This window comes from Aulostomus chinensis, chromosome 16 (assembly GCF_037954235.1).
Source record: "Aulostomus chinensis isolate RoL2024-O1b breed Wild chromosome 16, RoL_Achi_v1.0, whole genome shotgun sequence".
Classification (NCBI taxonomy): domain Eukaryota; kingdom Metazoa; phylum Chordata; class Actinopteri; order Syngnathiformes; family Aulostomidae; genus Aulostomus; species Aulostomus chinensis.
In genome coordinates, this window is record NC_141335.1 from 6312794 (window position 1) to 6332902 (window position 20109).

Genomic DNA, 20109 nt, shown 5'->3' on the forward strand with positions numbered 1-20109 from the left:
AGTACGTTTAGAAAAACTGCCGAGTAGTAGAGCTGAGGGGTGTAAGAGATGGTTTGTAAAGAATTACTAAAAACAAATCTCCTCCCCCCCCCACACAAACTTTCACACACCCAAAGCAGATTTGACGGGTGTCAGATCCGGCACAGCACAGAACACCAGGATACTCGCTGAGGTGTTTGTTTACCAGCATCCTGCGTGCCAGATGGTGGAAGTTCTGAGACACGAAAGAGAAGACGAAAAACTCAAAATGACACGTGGACCCAACTGGGCAGTCGTGGGCTGACGGGGGACAATAATTGTGGGATAGGTCAGTTGTACAGGAAAACTACTAACATAAGTATAACCCTTTCCCCTCTGCACACACCTGCGTACATGCAGGTTTTTCAACCCAGGTAAACCTACTTTAATTGAGCGACAGCATCGGTCACTGCACCGGAAACAAGTGAGCGGCGTTGAAGACATAGCGCCAGGGTGCTGTATCTTCAGCTTTTGTACAATCTTTGGAAGCTGTAGTAAAAGCAGCACTGAGGAGTTATGGTTTTTCTGTTCTTGCTCTGTCTCTCGAACTTAGATGTGACTGAGGGCTGTTGAGAGCCACTTAGATGGGTTGAATTTGGGCCCAAGATGATATAAACGGGCTGCAAATCACCGCATTCACCCGGGTGACCAAGGGGAAAAAAAAACGCTGGATCTGCAGACAAATGGGAAGATGTTAGATGAGCTTTTTGGCCTGATAATTTTATTAAATCCTCTTGTTTCCTTTTGCATGCTTCACAAGTGTGATATAGCATGAAAAACTAATTATACTGCGATTGATTTCCTGTTCTGTTGAAGCCTGTGTAACAATAGTCGGCAGCGCGATACCAGACCTCCTCCTACAGACATCTGGGGATTTAAGATTTGAAGGGTGGCAAAGAAATCAGCTAACAAACCCTGAGATTTCCTTAAGGACACATCTAAGCAGATCTTACTGAACCGCTTTCAGTGAAACAACCTGAAAGAGTCGTGGGTCACTCTTACAGCTCACATTACAATGTTGCTAGTAGGACAGTTTTTACGGGTACACAACCTCTGCACGCCAGCACACAAAGTTTACTTAAAGACTTCAGAATGAAAGCAACAAAATCTGTTCACAAGTTAATCATTTTTCACCAAAAAAAAAATAGTACCTTTTAAATATCAAAATGTAATTAATTATTGGACTAATGAGAGTAGAACTTCATTTAGCAGGAAAAAAACTGCCTGTATTACTTTTACAGTACATTTTCAGTGTCTCTCCTCCCTCAAACCTGATACAAATGCTTTTGGCTGGTCTTTGATTGTTTTAAGCCACATTGAAAGAAAATCCAGTGTGTGCGTGTGTGTGTGTGCATGTGTGTGCACGTGTGTGTGTGTGTGTGCATGTGTGTGTGTGTGTGTGTGCGCGCGCGCGCGTGTGCGTGCGTTTGTGGGTTCCGCTGCAGGTTCTGATACACATTTTGTCTTGTGTTCTAGTCCTCCCACTGAAAGTAAACAAATATAGCTGAAGAAAGCTAATCTGTTGTGCAAATGAGTAGCAGCTGCTCATTTGGATGTGTGTGTGTGTGTGTGTGTGTGTGTGTGCACAGTGGTAGTGTATGTTTCAGTGTGATATCATCATGTGGTGTGTGTGTGTGTGTGTGTGTGTGTGTGTGTGTGTGTGTGTGTGTGTGTGTGTGTGTGTGTGTGTAATGTCTAGCCAATATACTGTCTGAGTGATGTCTGGTCTGTGTGGGACTGTGATATAGCTTGTTTCTTAGCTGTGTGCACAGTGTGAGTTAGAATGGTCAGTCAGGCACATATAAGTGAGCACGCACACACACACACACGCGCACACACGACACACACACACACACAAATCCACACAGGGGTTGTTCAGTGTTCATCAGAAGATAAGCAGAGGAGACTTAATCACCTTCAGATGTGAGGGGGGCACTTCAAATTGTGCTCATATCCACATGCAGCACCTGACCCCAGTGTGTGTGCGTGTGTGTGTGTGTGTGTAGTTTAAAGAGTGAGCTGACTGGTCTGACACTCCCCTTGCAGGCCAAACAAAAGGAAATAAAAACACATTTAAGCCTGATTTTATTTGAACTCCCAACATCAATTTTAGTCTGATTTCCTCGGTTGATGATGCCGACACACAGTTGTCAACCAACTCTCATCGCTAAAACCGGTCTGAGTGCCAATTTTCCTGAGCGATTGAGGTGCTGAACCATTTGTATTTTGTGGCCTTGAGACCTAATCATTCCTCCTCTTAGCTTTTTCAAATAAAGTTGTATTTTTATAAATTTAAATGGCAGCATCCACTTTAATCCCACTGAGGCTATTTTTCTACATTTCACTTCTTTTTTCCTCTTTTTTTCTTTGCCCTCAGGTTTTGTTCTTTCATAGAAATGTCTGTCCTTTTTTTTTTCTTCTAAATTGACTCTTCTTCTGCTGCTCCTACAACCAGAGGCCAAATCACCTACAATGATATTTTTACATCTGAGCTTGCGCCTCATTCACCAAATGTAATCAACACAAGTACATTTATTGTTCCCAAGCCCTGTAGCGCTTTCCTCTATTTTGCTTCTTCAGGGGGACACTTATCATAACATTATTTTCTATTTTGTCATTCAATTGTTTATTTGTCACTAAGGAAACCCTGTTAATATATTCGTAATCTAATTCACTAAACACATTTTGGAGGAATTATTAGTAAATCCTGAATCAGATTAAGTCTGTTATAATGAACACTATTTCCACAATCTTCAATTGGGACCTACCTTTGAATGTGACTAAAAATGTTTGTTCCGGTAATCCCTGCGATCTAAAAGCACTAAAAACGCGCACTCTAACTTTTTCCCTACTTTTTTCTACGTTTTTTTATTGTCACGATGTCCTTATATGGTCATCAAGTCCAGGAAGTACTGGGATGCTGCCCCTAAAAAGTCCTCCACAAACAAACAAACTGGCCAAGGTTTTGTTGTTGTTGGGGGGGGGGGGTGTCTTAAAGAGATAGCAGCTAAAAAAAAGATGACTTCAGACAGCTGATGAAGCAAGGGACTGTATAAAGGCAGACTACAAAGCTACAAAGGGATTTTTTTTTTCTATTTTGAATCAGGGTCTACCTGAATAAAGTTGCTTGAAAAATGTTTTGTAAACCCGAGATATATCTCAAGTGTCATGTGTCATATTTTCCTGATTGACAAACAGGAGAAAGAGAGAGATTTTCCTTGCTGAGTTTCAAGCCACTTTAACAGGCACTTTACTGGCCAGTCTGTCCAATTGTCCCACCAGTTTGGGTGAACGTGTGTGCACCAATTTAGCCCACTCCTTGCTGTCCAGTTCTTCTGTAGCTGTGTGTGTAATGGAGTTAACAGCTGGACACCACTTCTTTTAACACCGCCTGCTCATGTGCTAGCATGTGCTTTTCTCTCTCTCTCTCTCTCTCTCTCTCTCTCTCTCTCTCTCTCTCCCCCTCTCCCTCTCTCATGGTGCCATGTAAAAACAGCTTGTTTTTGCCTGACTGTCAATCACAAAGTGTCCTGAAACATCAAATGACAGGCCAGTTAGACAGTCACATGGCCTGGTTTCTTTGTTATTCGTTAGAGAGGAAGAACCAAAGGTCTACCATGTAATCAAGATACTGAGTAAATGCTTAATCTCTTACAGTGTTGTTTTATGAAAAGGGAAGAGTTTTAGGGCCAGTCTGGAGTGGGAGAACAATGGAAGTAAAACAACAAACAAACAAAATAAACAATAATCACACAAAATCTGTGAGTGTGGTATTAACAGTGCTATCAGTTCAGTGGATCGGTGCTTTTCCATTAAAGCGTTTTCATTAATGTTACATCTGTGAGAAAAAAAGGCGAAAGAAATCAGTTAAATGTAGCTTTGGCTGACAGACTGCATCGATATGAAAACACAAAAAAAAAAAGAATAAAAAAAACCTGGAAGGAAACAAAGTTTATAGAATATAGAAAAGTCACATGCAAACTACGCCACCATAAGAAAATAGACTGTAAAATACGTGGACGTAGAAAGCATGACATCACCCGCAGGAATCTGAAACCTCAGGGTCGACGTAGTGGCCATTTTCGTATTAATCTTTCGCAATAAAATTGGACAAGCAGTAACTCTACATGTTTATCCATCCATTTTCTCTACTGCTTATCTGTTAAGGGTCGAGGGGGCGGGGCTGGAGCCTATCCCACCTGACATTGAGCCAGAGGCGGGGTTCACCCTGGAAAGGTCGCCAGTCCGTTGTAGGGCCATCAGGAGCAATTAGGGGCTCAGTATCTTGCTCAAGGACACATGGACATGGTCACAGGAGGAAGTGAGGATCGAACCAGCGACCCTTCAGTTGCTAGACGGCCGTGCTACCTCCAAGCTCTACATGTTTTCCTCAAAACGGGACCATAATTACAAAATGAAGACTTGACTCTAGCAACTGGAACCACAAAAACTTGTTCAAAAAAAAAACCAAAACGTTACAGGTGTAATAAAACAATGAAGTCTGGTCTTATTGTCACTGATCTCTAAACAAACTAACTTCTTTTTTCTTACAACTTCTTAAGAGCCCCCTTCTGGACATTAGAAGGAATGAAGGTTTAAAATGGCCTCACGTTTAAGACCCAGAAGGTTTGTCCACTTCTTTTATAAAATGAGAGAATGTATACAATTATTTGTATCGTTGATTGCCTAATCAACATAATTGCAGTCAAGTGAAGACTTAATTCATAAGTGTGTTTTTTTAATTGTGCATTTTTTTGTGTTGATTCCAAAGGTTCCTCCATTCTTGGACGTGATTCTTACCTTGAGGTGTACATCCCAGACCTGAGCATCATACTGCTGGTGTTGAGAGACACAGAGTCCAGCCTGCTGGGCCAGCTGACAAAACAGTCCAAGAGTCTCGCCACGCAGTGGGGCGAACACCAGAGCCATGCCCTGGAGAGACACCCACAGGAGCGTCAGTAACCTGACTCTGAGTGGGACGCTGAGAACTTATGTTGGCTTTACACACACACACACACACACACACACACACATTGATGCACAAACATGATGCACTAACTTTCACGTAAGATGAGAAACTGAACAAATACAAATAAAGCTCCACTAATCCAGTCAACCCAGGAAATGTGAACACACGTAGGTACAAATTTCTCTTCTGAGGAAAGTGATGTGTATGCATGTGTGTTTGACAAAGACAAAGAGCAAGAGTGAGAGAGTTTACGTGTGTGTGTGTGTGTGTGTGTGTGTGTGTGTGTACATGCATCACAGACGTCCTGCAAATACTAAGAGGATTACCAACAGGTTCAAAGTTTCTTTGAAATCCTCCAGCTTTTAGTTTTATTTCATGCTGATCATGTTATTATTGTTCTAATTAAATGGAGCAAAGAGGGATGAGCACACAATGGAATGCACACAGACACAACACACACACTAAATTAACACAAAAGCAGAGAAACAGCAGGATAACTCTGTTTGACAGATGATTTTTTCATCTGAATATCCAGTTGCATTATTATGCAACCCCCCCCCAAATAATAATAATAATAATAATAAAAAAAAATTTAAAAAAAAGGAAAGGCACTAATCAGCTGATTAAGGGGATCCAGGCTGCCGGATGGACCACCTTTGTCAGAAACAACAAATTAGTGCCATTAGATGGGAGAAGTAATGGCTTTGTTAATTGTTTAATCAGCTTAGCAAATTATTAAATATTTGGCAAAGCTTGTTGTGGCAGCGACAGTCTGATGGCCGACACTCAAATCATATTAGCTCCTGAATTATCTCGGCTGGATTAAAGGGAGAGAGACATGAAGAGAGACTTAACACACAGATGTACAGCAATGGCCGGATGACATTATCTGCCATTCACGCGCAGCAGGTCCTTCACGTAACCGCAAACAAGTCATGTACGCAGGTATGAGGACAAGTCAGAGGGGACAGCATAACGGTCATATCATCATGACCACTGAGGGTGTCTGCTTACCTCCTCTGCTTAGCACACAGCTACTGAAGAACCAGGATTTAGATATAGAGTTCATTTTGATGTCCGTGACATTGTTCTCTTGGTTTTACAGAGGAGGTTCTTAGGAGGCGCATGTTTCTCCATGCCCATGCAAAAAGGAAATAATGCGATTTTAGCGTGGGATCTGATTTGGAAAGACAAAAATGGACCGTGGGTGACATTTAGCTAACTAGCTCTAACTCTCAGACAGTCAGACTCTCCTTTTTAAAATATACAGAGTTGTTAGATGTACATGTTTTAACATACTTTTATCAGATCAGTCGGAGGGGGACAAAGTAAAAAGAAAATAATTGAAATAACAACCTTAACAAAGACCTCTGTGGATTGTTCAGGGAAATTAAGAAATTGTTTTAAGAAAAAGATGATTGTAGATAATTCAGAACAAAAATATATCTATCTGGAAATGATTTCAAACCAAATTCATGCCAAGATGCTTGACACATTTTTTTTTTAGGGAGGCACAATGATCTCCAAATGTTGAGGTAAATATGGATCTTTTTTTTTTTCTGTAATCAGGGTCAGTCTCATGGCTGGTATTTATGATGGCCCTTTGCTCCTATTCTTCGCTCAACATTCATGATGAATATACAACAATAACTCTTTGAGTTATGGAATTTTCCTCCTGTTCCATTTTTGTTTTCCAATGTGTAAAAATTTGAATATTAAAAAAAACAAGTGTTTAATACCAATATCAACATTAGTAATGATTGGCTATCGGCCAAAATAAATTGTAGAATATGGGCATATCGGATATACATTTATCGCACCATATCCATCTTTCCTGTACATTCAGTATTAGTGCGTCTCCCTGTCTCTCTTTCCTCCCTTCCTTCCATCGATCCCACCATCCTCTGTCCACTCCTCCTCTTCTCCCTATCTCCTTCCCCTCAGTGCCGCTTTCATCTCTTTGTCATAAACAGATATTCCCCATACTCGTCTGGCCTCCGTACTTAAATTGCACCCTGCTTCCCTAAGATGAATAGAACTCTCAACCCTATCTCTTCCAGCCCTTTGCTTTTTTCTCCCCATTTGCTTTGGCTGTCACAGCATGGGGTCTTATCAGGAGGCCAAAAGGGAGAAGTTGCCCCGGATTTATGATTAAGGGAAGGCAGGAGTCAGAGAGAGAGAGAGAGGGAGGAGAGAGAGAGAGAGAGAGAGAGAGAGAGAGAGAGAGAGAGAGAGAGATCAGAGCATTAAAAGCATTACATGATATTAATCCTGTCAGACTATTAATGTGTGCAGGGTTTTGGGTGAAGCCTAATTATGATTGAGAAGAGTGGGAGGTGATTTAGAGGAAGGGGGATAAGCAGAGAAGATATATACAGTAGACACACACGCACACACACACACACACACGCACACACACACACACACACACACACACACACACACACACACACACACACACACACACACACAAAAACTTACGTTGGGTTGCAGTAATCTCCTAATAGCATCAACCAGGCTGGCTCTGTACTGGTCGAGAAACAAACTGAGAGAGAGAGGGGGGGGGGGGGTTAGCATGTGCTGTTATGATAGCAGCTCCTGATAAAGCAGCAGGTTATTTATTTTCTTTTGTTTACAAATAAATCCAGCAACAGGGGGAAGGAGGAAAAAAACAATTTGCATGAGTAAGATGCTCTCCGGCTTTTTTTTTGTTTACGTCTGAGTTTCCATGTGTATTCAACTCAGCCTGTTATCGAGGCACTGAGAGGAATGAAGAAGAAGATCCAAAAAAAAAACAAAAAGAAAAAAAAATCCAGCAAGACAGATACCATCGCTTTGAGTGAACACACACACACACACACACACACACACACACACACACACACACACACACACACACACACTTTTACAGAAACCCTTCAAAGAGACACAAAAGCACTTTGAATTTGTGGGATTAATAACCAGAGTGTGTGTTGTGGGGGTTATACAGTATGAACAACAAGGAACAAATCAAACAGTAAATGTCAACTGAATAAGGTTATATTGTACATGATGAGAGAGAGAGAGAGAGCGCTTCACACACACGTGGGCGGAGAGACACACACACCTATCAGGTTATACAATACACACATACAAAGTGATACAGTAAATCAGTCAGACTGATATTTCAAAGTTTGAAAGCAGTTTGTTGGGTGGACTACATACGTTTGAGCACATATCATTTTGTAGTGTGCACGCAAAATTGAAATGATTAAACTTTTAAATGTTAGCGTCCTGATTGTAGTTATGTAATGATTAAAAAAGAAATACTGATATAAATACAAAATATGCCAACACCACATAGCACAAGGTTTTCAAAAATACGCAAAGACTGCGGGGTGCGCTGCAGCAGCCTTTCCAAATGGACTAATCCTTTATATAACATACCTAAATCACGAACTCCCATCATTGTGGACAAAGTGACAAGTGTGCGTGTGGTGTGTGTGTGTGTGTGTGTGTGTGTGTGTGTGTGTGCGTGTGTGTAGTGCAGAGCCACATAATCCTGCACATCCGTCCAATTGGCCTGTGAAGGGACAATCTGGATGGAACTTGCTGCTTCTGACTTCTTAGTAAAACTGTATCTCTTCCTCTTTGTCTACCAGGTGCAATAAAACATGCTAAACAATCTTAAGCAAATACATGACAGCATTTCTACACTCAGAATATACAGATGACATTAATAGAAGGTCATGTGACTCCACCGGCTCTGGCCAGTGCCAGGATGTGCGTACACTTGAAGTTTATTATTCTTCTGAGGTTAGACAGAGGTGTGAAGTTTATTTGACTTGAAAGGTGAGAAGTTTGTGTTTGGTTTATTTTGCCACAGATATCAATTCACGGGAAAAGTGAGTGGTGAGGAAAACAAGGAAGTGAGCTAGTTGGGTGGACGTGACAGCTGGGAAACAGACACACACTGAGACACACACACACACACACACACACAGGAGAGAGGGCACGGGAAGGACAGCGTGTCACTGAGAGGGCATCAGTTTGAGACACGGACATTATCTGTGAAAGGTCCATAAAAACTTATAAAATCATGACATAAAAATTAAAACCATATTTGTTTCATGACATAACCCTTGATACAGAGGAATGTTTTTAGGTAATCAAGGATTCATTTATTAAGATGGCAGGGGGTTGAAATAATTCATCTGAATGTAAACTAAATAAGTGTATGTACGTGAAACATTAATGGACTCTCAAATTGAGCTGACTTTCCCTTTAAAACCAGCCCTGATTGTCTGAGGCCTATTGTCTGACTTTGACCCCTCCCACCCACTACAACCTCACAGTCAAAACTAACCAAAGGAGGTCAAAGTGCACGACAAGGGTGTGTGTGTGTGTGTGTGTGTGTGTGTGTGTGTGTGTGAACATATGGCTGCTATATTTGTCTGCTCACACACGTATGTTAACATGCAGGATGTTGTTGGGTGAGACTGTGGAAACGCATGACATCATCAACTGAGCATCAGTTCCCTAAGGGGAAATTTAAGGGTTTTTAAGGGTTAAGATGCAGATGCAGGACTAGACTTGTTTTCTTGTAATTCTAGACAGATAACTTGGATTTGTGCAAGTTCTGCAGTAAATGGACTCAATCCATAAAAAAATTGCTACAAGCGCTGTCATGTAGGTAAACAACACTAAGGCTTTGTGCGCGCGTGTGTGTGTGTCTTTGTGTAAAATAACAATGTACAGATGTCAAAAACATTGCATCACAGTGTACAAAGACCAAAAAATGCACACACTTCACAACTTCACACACAAATAAACAGAGCTTTATCTCGCTGCCTACATATGGACAGCTTTTGGAAAACGCACACATGCCAAAGTGGAAGCCAAGCATGCTCTGCCACCGACGTTCCCACTGCAGGAATCCCTCCGTCACACAGGAGGAGCCCCGCAATCTCTCTGCTACTGTGTCTTTCTCACTTGGATAATAACTGCATCATTAGTTCATTTTGTGTATAATTTAATATGACCCTCCAAAAAAATAGAATTGCATTTAATGCTTCCTTCTATTATTTCTCCAGGTTCGCTTTCTCCTCCTCCCTGTTTCTTTCTTACAAACAGCTCCGTGATTGTTCCATGAAGGGGAAACATTGTAGACACGCGCGCGCACACACACTCACACACATATTTATTTATATACACACATAAATATACATATATAGTTATTTATTGTTGGTTTATTTGTTTAGAAAGTACTCATGCATGATGTTTTCCATAATCTCCTCTTGTATTTGTTTTCTTTTGTGTGCAAAAAAAATGAGGAAAAAATGCTACATGTCATTCATGGAAATGTGAGCTGACAGCTAAATCTGTTCTCACTTCCCAACGTTGCATTTGATCATGAAAGAGGGAAATAGCATAAGAAATGACTCATGAACCCGCACGAGGGCAGAGGAGTTACGATGAGCAAAGTGCAATCCAGCAAACATTTCAACATCAAACTCCTCACACAAAAAGCTGAAAAGCAGAAAAGAGGCCCCTTTCAGGTGTGTACCAAAGCTCTTGCCACCTGCTGTATTATCACAACCACCAGCTTTTCAGATGTTATGTTATAATGCAGGTTAATGACCTACATTCTGACACATCCTCTAATTGTGTGAGGGCCTGCTGCTGTTTTACTGCAAACGAACTTCGATAATCGTGTTTAGTCCTCATGATGTAACTTGCTTTTTCCTTAAAATTATTATCAGTACAGTTTCAACTGCGTGTGTGTGGGCTTATGAGCATTCAAGAGCATTCGTCATTTTGATCTTTACCAAGAACAAGCAGGAAGTATGACAGTATTGGATCGTCCTCTCAAAAGCTCTTCAACTGCTCACAATATTTCAGATCAAATCCGTGTTTGCGCTGTATGAGGCATGCATAAGACACGAAAAGTGTAAACTATGGGAGCCCAAAACGACACAGGAAATAAAGAACTAAAAGAGGACAAATCAAGAATAAATATGGTAAAATAATTAGCACTCAAATTGGGCTTTGCTTATCTTAATTTGATGGTTAATTATATATTTTCAGGCTAGATAGAAATTTAAAAAATATATATATATGAAAGTGTAGAATTAATACATGTTTTGATAAATATAAAATATGAAATAAAGAAGTGAAAATAAATCCTGTGATTAAAATAGAAATAAATTCATGACAAAATGATTTTTTTTTTAAATGTTCCGAGCATGGTTCAAAATCTGTTTAAGTATTAACCAACAATTGTCATGTATTTATTTTCTCTTCGCACTTAATGGCCCCCATATATTTTAATATTAAGATTTAATATTGCCCACTAATGACTGCAAGGAGTGGTGGTGGGCTATCCTCTATATTTTTGTGATAAATGGTACAAATACTGTGCTAATCTCCATGTTCACATACTTATCCACGCCCCCAGTAGCTGTGTATGAACTTCCACACCAGCATGGAATGATTAATTATACTCCCTGATTCCTACCGGTTTGTCCGGGTGGTTTCGTCACAATACAAAGTTCGTGAAGCAGCAATATGGACCAGGTAACAGCACTTAAATGACATCATAGCAAACATCTACTCCACAGCACGACAACTGTCCTTTTGCCTGATAAAGGATATGATGGGACCTCCAATGATGAAAGCAAAAAAAGAAAAAGACCACAATGTGAGACAGAACTTCTCTCATCACCTCCTCCTCCTCTCCACCCAGCAGTGGTTCCATTGCTGACAGTAGGAGATGTAATTAATCAGGGAGGAAGTGGCGTTGTTGACCTTTTCCCAGGTGATCATCACAGTGACATGCTCATTAGTCGGCCAGCCGTCACTTTCCAACCGCGACCGCAGCAATTATCACACACTTAGGTACACACAAAAGCAAGGATGGCAACACATAAATGTATCTTGCAGCACAGATATTTTTGACCTTCTCACAGGCAAGAAGGTTCACACACACACACACACACACACACACACACACACACACACACGCACGCACACACACATACACACACACCACACACACACCTAAAGATCTCCTCTGAGAGAGATGGGAAATCTCAAGAATCTGCAATATCTGAAATTCACGTGCAATTTACTCTGTTCTTACACTATCAGCTTCTGCCCATCGCACATGCATGCATATACATTAGTCCACTGTAGAATCCTCTATTAAGCTTCTTGCTCTCTGGGTTTTGTACCTGACTATTACAAGAAATGACCGTTACAATAATGATAGCAGCACTTACTAATGCTGCACTTAGCACGCACGCACACACTGAAAGACACATGCACTAATTTCCTTCTGTGCATGTGAGGCTGGAAGGTTGTCAAGTACTTATGCTTCAACCAACTGAACATCAGTTTCCTCCTCAGAGTGTGTGAATATGTGTGTGTGTGTGTGTGTGTGTGTGTGTGTGTGTGTGTGTGTGTGTGTGTGTGTGTTACTTACTTCTAAAAAATAAAATGAAATCATAACAGCTTATGGGTACCCTGGGTAAAGGGTTCCCTAAGAGAACCCTAGCAGTGTGATAGTACAATATGAGCTGCGCTGGAGCTGGGATGTACTCTTAGGTTTGAAATCTCCTCAAAAGCACTTTAAAGGTGATTGATTGAAACCTTCAATACACACACAGTCCCAAAACTTAGAAGATTCTGTGGGAACTTGCAAAAACTGCAGTCTGATGAATAAAAAAGGTGATCCCCCCACGCTGTTCTCACTAGGCTACGACCTAAATGTAAAGAGTCATTTCTACTGACTTCCTTTGATAGGCAAGCGTACTACGTCACAGGAAGTGCTTGGAACAATTAAGTTCTCGTCTTGTTTTATTTCAGACCTCAATAAACACATGGCTCAAACCTACAAAATACTGATGAGTCAAACAAGTTCCAAGCTTATTTTTGCTGGCAAATGAGACCGATTTGCGGATTTCATCATGTCTTCTTGTGGGGTTCGCGCCTTTCTGATAATGTCACTTCCCAAGGCAACGGGGGGAAAATGGCTGCTCTTGTGCGAAGTAAACGCACAAACATTTTTTCAACTTTCTGCGAAGATATGTGTGACAAGGCCAGTGGGATCCTCTAGCAATTGCGATGACATTGTCCATGAGCTGTGATGGTTCAGTAGGCTGTTCTTGTGACCTCTAATCTCACCTTAGTGCGCTCAGGTTAGATCTGTAGCCATGATTACAATGGTGATGGTGCTCATCTGAAAAGTGAACCACCTTCAAACCCTGAGTGGAGCCTTAAGTTAACACGCTAACCCTCGAATCGTGCTTCCTAGCACAGGCTCCTAGTCTTCCTCTGCATCGTGCATCGCTGTTTCTCATTATTTCGCAGGAACTTGTAAGCATCCTCTCTAAAAGCTCTCGCATAGACCCTATGAAATGATGCTTTACAACAGTAGAACAAGTTAAAAAAGAAAAAACATATTTAGAAATGGGCTATTGAACATTCTGACCGATTCAAGACATGTCTATGACAAAGAGTAGGATCATGTTTGTTATTTTCCCCTGACAGACGCAGGTTACAGGAGCCAACAGCACAGATGTCACAATGGGCAAGGTTTACTTATACTTTTATCCAAAACAACATTCCTGTAGGTTAGTGTGTGGAAACAAGTCAAGGCTAAACGCTACGTCCCTTTGACAACAGATAGAACTTCCAATCTCCCTATACACTCCGAGAATGGAAAGCAGGAAATCAAAGGGAAAAAAATGAAGTGAGAGGAAAAGAAGGGACATTGTTGATTGTGATTTAAATCCTTCATCTCTTTCCATGACCTTCCCAAATATTCCCTGAGAACAAGGCGTCTACAGGAAACACAACCGAGTGATGAAACGATTTGGTTCTTGATTGGCTACAAGATCTACATTTCAATGACAGATGGGCTAATTGTTATGTTTATGTTGCTCTATCTCTCCATTTCAATCTCCATTTCTACTCCTCCCTCCATCCGCCCTCAACTCTTTCTTTATCTTACTGTGTCTCCTTCCTTGTCAAGGCGCAATTATTTGCAATTTGCCTAAGTCATCCATTTGCTGGGACACCAAGCATGAAAACGAGGCAATTTAGTGTAAAATGGAGGCAGGCGGGCATCCGAGCACATGTATGAAAGAGTGTACGTGTGAGTGTGTGCGGGTGTGTGGACAAGGAAGAGAAGGTCTTGTCGCTAGTGGGGGGCCGTGCAAGAACTGTCACACAAAAGTGAAAATTAATGCCATGAATGCACACACAGAGATAAAAGTAGTGTGTGTGTGTGTGTGTGTGTGTGTGTGTGTGTGTGTGTGTGTGTACCTACCAGTCAGCACATATCACAGTGTCAAAATGACCCTCCAGTGCTGTAATGTCCAACTCACAGTCCCACCTCACCACCCTGTAACACACATCAAACAAAGATCACAGTTCAGTATTTGCAGCGCCAGTGAAAGGAGACGGCGAGCAGCTCGTCCGTCATTTTGTCCTTCACTCGTTTCCTTTCCCTCTTTTCCAACACCAAGAGCTTCTTTCTCCCTGACACCTCTCTGTCTGACCCCCACTACGTTTCCGCTTCAATTGAGACTTGGAGAAAGCATCACAGAGGGAGGACATGTCACCTGTGAGGTAAAGAGAGGCAGCAACTGACATGACACTTGACATTTATACCATGTGAACACACACACACGCACCCACGCGTGCACCCACCCAAACACACACACACACAGAGGGGCCACTTTTGGGCATGTAGAATTTTCCCTACCACATGTTGAGATTTTCTTTACCGACAAGACAATAAACCGGGCGTTCCTTTTATCTTCAGTGGTCAATGCAAGATTTTAAGATAGTTATGACAAGGCAGTTGTTAAAATCTGGTTAGGCTTAAATTTTTTTTTAAAAAGTTGTTTTTTTAGTTGTTTTTGATTCTGCTGCTGGATCAGAGGCGGGACAATTTGTCCCCCATCCATATCTGTACTTTTATACAAGGGGGATGTCAGTAGCGTAATATCACTGTTTTATGAAGGCGGTGGGAGGCCTTTTATGGATAGAGAGTTTCCATGTCTGCTTTTTGAAGCTGCCCAAAGGTTCATGTACTCTTTCTTTGTCCTTAATGTGGTTGGTCGAGATTGTGCAAGGGTTGTGCTGACGTTCTAGAGCACAGCATTCTCCTCGGTCTCTTCCTCCACATTGTTTCCCCTCCCCTCTCTCTCGTTCTCTCCCTCTCTCTCTCTGTCAGATTGGGGAATTATTAATTAGGCATTATTAACACTCAGTAAACAAAACATTAGGCCCTACTAGAAACACAATCTCGATTCGCAGCGGGAGGTCCCAACACGCACACACCATCACACCACATGCCCCTCCCTCCCCTTGTCCAATAGCATCGTGCCCTTCGCCCTCTCTTGTGGTGCGGCAATGACAGCAGGCATAATCTGAAAAGAAAACAATCAAAGTAATGTAGCCTAATTATACGTTTACTTTTTCACTCCATCTTCCACTTGTGTAAATATGCACAGGAGGGAGGAACAGAGAGAGAGAGAGAGAGAGAGCAAGGGAGAGAAAGAGTGAGAGAAGAGGCAGGAGAGGGGAAACCATCAATGGCAAAATGGCTTTTTGGGAAAGGGACAACAATTAACCATGTTTTAGCCTTGCTTATGAGGTGTGTGTGTGTGTGTGTGTGTGTGTGTGTGTGTGTGTGTGTGTGTGTGTGTGTGTGTGTGTGTGTGTGTGTGTGTGTAAGAGAGAGAGAGGGAGAGAGAGAGAGTTGTGGAAAGTTCTCAGTGGTTTCTGGATGAGAACTCCCTATCCAAGGGAATCATTTTGCTTGAATGACTCCATCCAAACACACACACACACACACACACACACACACACACACACACACACACACACACACTCTACTTTGTGGAATATGTTTTGCTAATTCCAGGTTTTTTTTAAAAAACATAAGTATTTAATAATTAATTTAATGATATATAAAATAGCATAAAGATGTGTTTGCAGCTGCAACATGCAACAACCATCGCTTTAAAGACTCTGGACAAATTATGTCTTGCTTCTCATAGAATTACAGTCTAAATCTATAGGGGGATGTATGGGATGTATTCAGGTAAATAGGAAATAAAACCTCCACCCATCCATCCATTTTCAATACCGCTTATCCGTTAATGGTTGCCAGAGGCGGGGGGGGGGGGGGCTGGGGCCTATCCCAGCTGGCAGTGACCGAGAGGCGGTTTTCACCCTGGACGGGTTGCCAGTCTGTCGTAGGGCCATCAGGAGCAATCAGGGGCTCAGTATCTTCTTCAAGGATACTTGGACATGGTCACTGGGGGAAGTGAGGATCGCACCGGTGACTCTTCGGTTGCTAGACCGCCACTCTACCTCTAAGCCATGCTGCCCCAAAAATAAAACATTTCACAGCGCACATTGTGTTATATATGTATAATATATTGTATGCACTTACATATTCAAGGGTTTAAAATAGGAATAAATGCCTACAGGATAAAATATCTCCATAATATTTCCTTTTTACCATCAGGCTTTGCGTCTTGCCTGTAAGTAAAATTGAGGGTTAAAAAGAATCAGTGAATGAGGCTAATTCCTCCTGCCGAGTGTGCTTCTTTTCTTTTATGACAGTTGGTATTTTATCATCACCGTAATAACAATCTTGACTGCTTCTTCAAATGAGCCTCTTATTGAAAAGAGACCCTTGGTAGCTCTGTGTGTGTTGAGCATGACCGGAATGCAGCCATGGTTAGAGTTTGACATTCCCACTGGGGCGACCCAAACTAAAAATGTATGCACTCAAGGCACAGTAAAGGCACTTTGGATAAAAACATCCACTACATGGAATATGTAATATTTGCTTGTTGTCCTGCAGCACGATGTGGGCTCCAATCGAAGGAAGAAATATCTGAAGTACATCCAGCTAAAAATGTTAGCCAGGAACAAACCCTGTACCAGGCACTCTTCAGTCAGTAAAGGTCGTGTATGCTTGTTTATTACCAAGAAAATGGTCCTACCTGGTAGATACGAACGTGGACCCAAACTTCCCAGCTTGCTTGTTTTTCTCGACCACTCCACGAACATCTGGCACGCTACAGTCAAGGAAAAAAACTTTGGGAAAATTCTTAAAACTCAAAAATATAACTTTCCGTATTCACATGCACGACTACAGACGCTGGTATTTCTGTACTCGTGCGCTCATTTCATCCTCACCGTGCTAAATACTGTTCATACTTGTCTCCTAACATCTTTTTGTTCTTCAAGAGGAACATTCAGGATCCACAGCTCTAACACCGCAGCTACAAAATCGAGACAATAATGTAGCATATGAGGCTAATACAGTTAGCATTTCCTTGTATCTTACAATAGAGGAGGACACCTCAACAGAATGGTCACGTGCATGTGTCCAATTGGTTTAGTGTGAAACGTCAAGTGCTGGCTGTCTGAAATCAGCTCCGACAGCACCTTTAACTTTAAGTTACATTAACATTTTTTTCGAATTCAAGTCATCTCCATCTTTTGCACCCACAAGTATCAAATTTAACCAGAAAAACTGCATCATGGTTGTACTTCTCCATGATGTGTGCCTGTCAGTGACCTTTGCCGCCAAAACATTTTCAGGTCAACCTTAAATGTGGGTGGATGATTATAGTACAATTAAAGAAATATCCTCATGGGCTTCCTGAAATATTTCGCTCATATGAGGTGACAGTGACCTTTGATCTTTCACCACCAAAATCTTTTCAGTTCGTCCAGTTCGGGTTTTTGGATTTTTGTTTTTTTTGGGGGCAAATTTGGAAAAGTTGACTTGAGGCATTCCAGAGATATAACCTGACAGAGAATGGGACGAGTGGTGCAGAGGCATTAAAACACTGACCCAGGATGCTGTGCATTACAAATGTATTTTACAGTCATAAAACCACAGAACGATTCACAGTCAAAAGCCACTTCTCTTAATTAAAATATCAAACAGCCTTTCAGGGCACAATTGAAGGCACATGTTTGAAACGCAGACCACGCATTTCCTGATCCGGAACCCTATTGTGAAAACAGACGGTAACCATCAGATTTTTGGAATTGTTGTGCTCTGTAGGTGAAAAAAAGCATACAAACAGAGAGATGCAAGCAGAGATGATCTCCAGGGATGAAGAGTCATCCCGCAGAAGCAGATCCCAGCAGCCCCTAGCTGGATCAATCAGAGGGCTTTTAACCACAGATACACAAACTCACAATATCCCTCGCACTGACACACACACACACACACACACACACACACACACACACACATGCACAAGCAGGGCGATTGATGTCAAGTTGTCTATTAATACACTGGCCTGTGGAGTTGCAAAGCAATTCAATTAGGATTTCCTTGTCTTTAAAGCCTGCAAAGAGTTGAGACAAATCCAATTGACGAAGACACAGAGCGAGAGAGATAGAGCGCAGCGGAGAGCAGGAATGCATGATAAGTTGATAAATAGATTAGATGGATTGATAACTGGAGAGCCAATCCAAAATCAAAGATGCCTCGCCGGGAATAGATACACAATAATATGTAGGTTAACACACATACTGAGGTATAAACCCACAGACACACACACACACACACACACACACACGCGCACACAAATGCCGGACACCTGTGCATCAGTGTGTTCTGCATAGGGATGACAGAGTGAAGAGCAGCTTACTGTAATCTCATCAGCAGCACACCACTAGGGGAGAGGTCAGCACAGTCAAAACAAACGCTGAAAACATACATAATCACAGAAGAAAAGGAAAAAGTGGTAAGAAAAGGAGAGAGTGAGTGAGCGAGAGAGAGAGGCTGCGGTATTACTGAACATTAAAGTGGAGGAATATTTGTTCCCATCTCTTGAAGTAGACAAGTAGCAGCCAATGGCATGCATCAATCATTCTTAATGGAACATTTCAATTGATTTTCAAGATGAGTGTTCAAGGTCACAGCGACAGCGGCTCTCCTCTCAACGGTGTGTGTGAGTTTCTACACTGTGAATGAGGTCAAAAACTTCTGGTTTCTTCATATATCTAAATGCCGTCTATTCAATCCCGCACGTATCCTCTTATCTATTTCTCTGTATAAAACTGAGCCCTATCGCGAGCCACCATCTCCTCCTATTGTAACACAGTAGGGCGACGCGAGGCAAACAGAAGCCATTAGCACAAGGATAAGACCAAATGCTTCCTCGGCGAGAGGAAATGTCACACGGAGTGGAAAGCATGTGAGAATGGGCCGGCGTGGGACAAATGATCTTTCTCTCCTTCTGTCTCTTCCATTCATTCTCGCTAAGTTTTCACGACAAAAATGTATCTGTGTGTGTTTGTTGGGTGAAACAAAGCAGCTGGTCAATGGTGTATTGTTTGTGTGTCCGAGTGTGTGAGTGTGTGCATTTTACAGGCTCCATAGTGTTATTGTTTGGTCTTATTGTGATCAGTGAAGGAGCATTGTAGCCGCCTGAGACAGAGATATTATAAGCAGAGCTAAATATGGAAGTGCCATATCGGTCAGTGAAGGGTTTGGGGGGGGGGGGGGAATGTTTTTCTATTTCCTGCTTTTGTGAAACAACTGTGGTGAATTCCGTTTTTTTTTCTTCTGTGTAAAGATGTTGAGAGAAGAAAAAAAATAAGACATTGAAGGACCCAAGGAAGTAAAAAGATGGAATGAAAGGGAGGGAGAAACAAGAAAGGAAACTAGACGAGGAGATGTGTGTAACGGATAGAAAGGAGCACAGGAACTCACATACTGACTCTGGTGATCAATATCACACCCAAAGAAGAAATGTTGGTTTGCGCTAATATTTAATTTGAGATGTCACATGAAAATTACTGGGGAAAAAAAAAACTTAAACTGCCCCTGCTTCCAAGCCCTGACTTCAGATTTAACATCACATGAAGTTTCAAAGAACAGCCAGCCAGGATGGAAGTGACGGTGCTCTTCAGGCTGCTACGATAGGTGGATGCACGGTGAGCACCAGGGCTGGGTGTCTGTCAGTGTGGGTGCCCCATCTGCTGCTTTTGCCTAAAGATAAAAGAGGTGGGGGGTTAATCCTCCTTCACTCTGACCCACTCTCTGATTTCAGGGGTGAAAGGTTACAGCACACCGCCGTATGACAAAA

General features: G+C 41.9%; 1 protein-coding gene across 1 annotated transcript in view; it reads right to left on the bottom strand.

The window, feature by feature from the left end:
• camkmt (calmodulin-lysine N-methyltransferase) overlaps nucleotides 1–20109 on the bottom strand; it is a 98889-nt gene that overhangs the window by 7072 nt on the left and 71708 nt on the right. Inside the window, exons 7-10 of the mRNA XM_086180590.1 lie at nucleotides 16996–17062; nucleotides 14298–14372; nucleotides 7469–7532; nucleotides 4819–4950 (exon numbers count right to left, since the gene is read on the bottom strand). Of these exons, the coding sequence (XP_086036716.1) occupies nucleotides 4819–4950; nucleotides 7469–7532; nucleotides 14298–14372; nucleotides 16996–17062 (338 nt within the window). The remainder of the gene's footprint in view (nucleotides 1–4818; nucleotides 4951–7468; nucleotides 7533–14297; nucleotides 14373–16995; nucleotides 17063–20109) is intronic.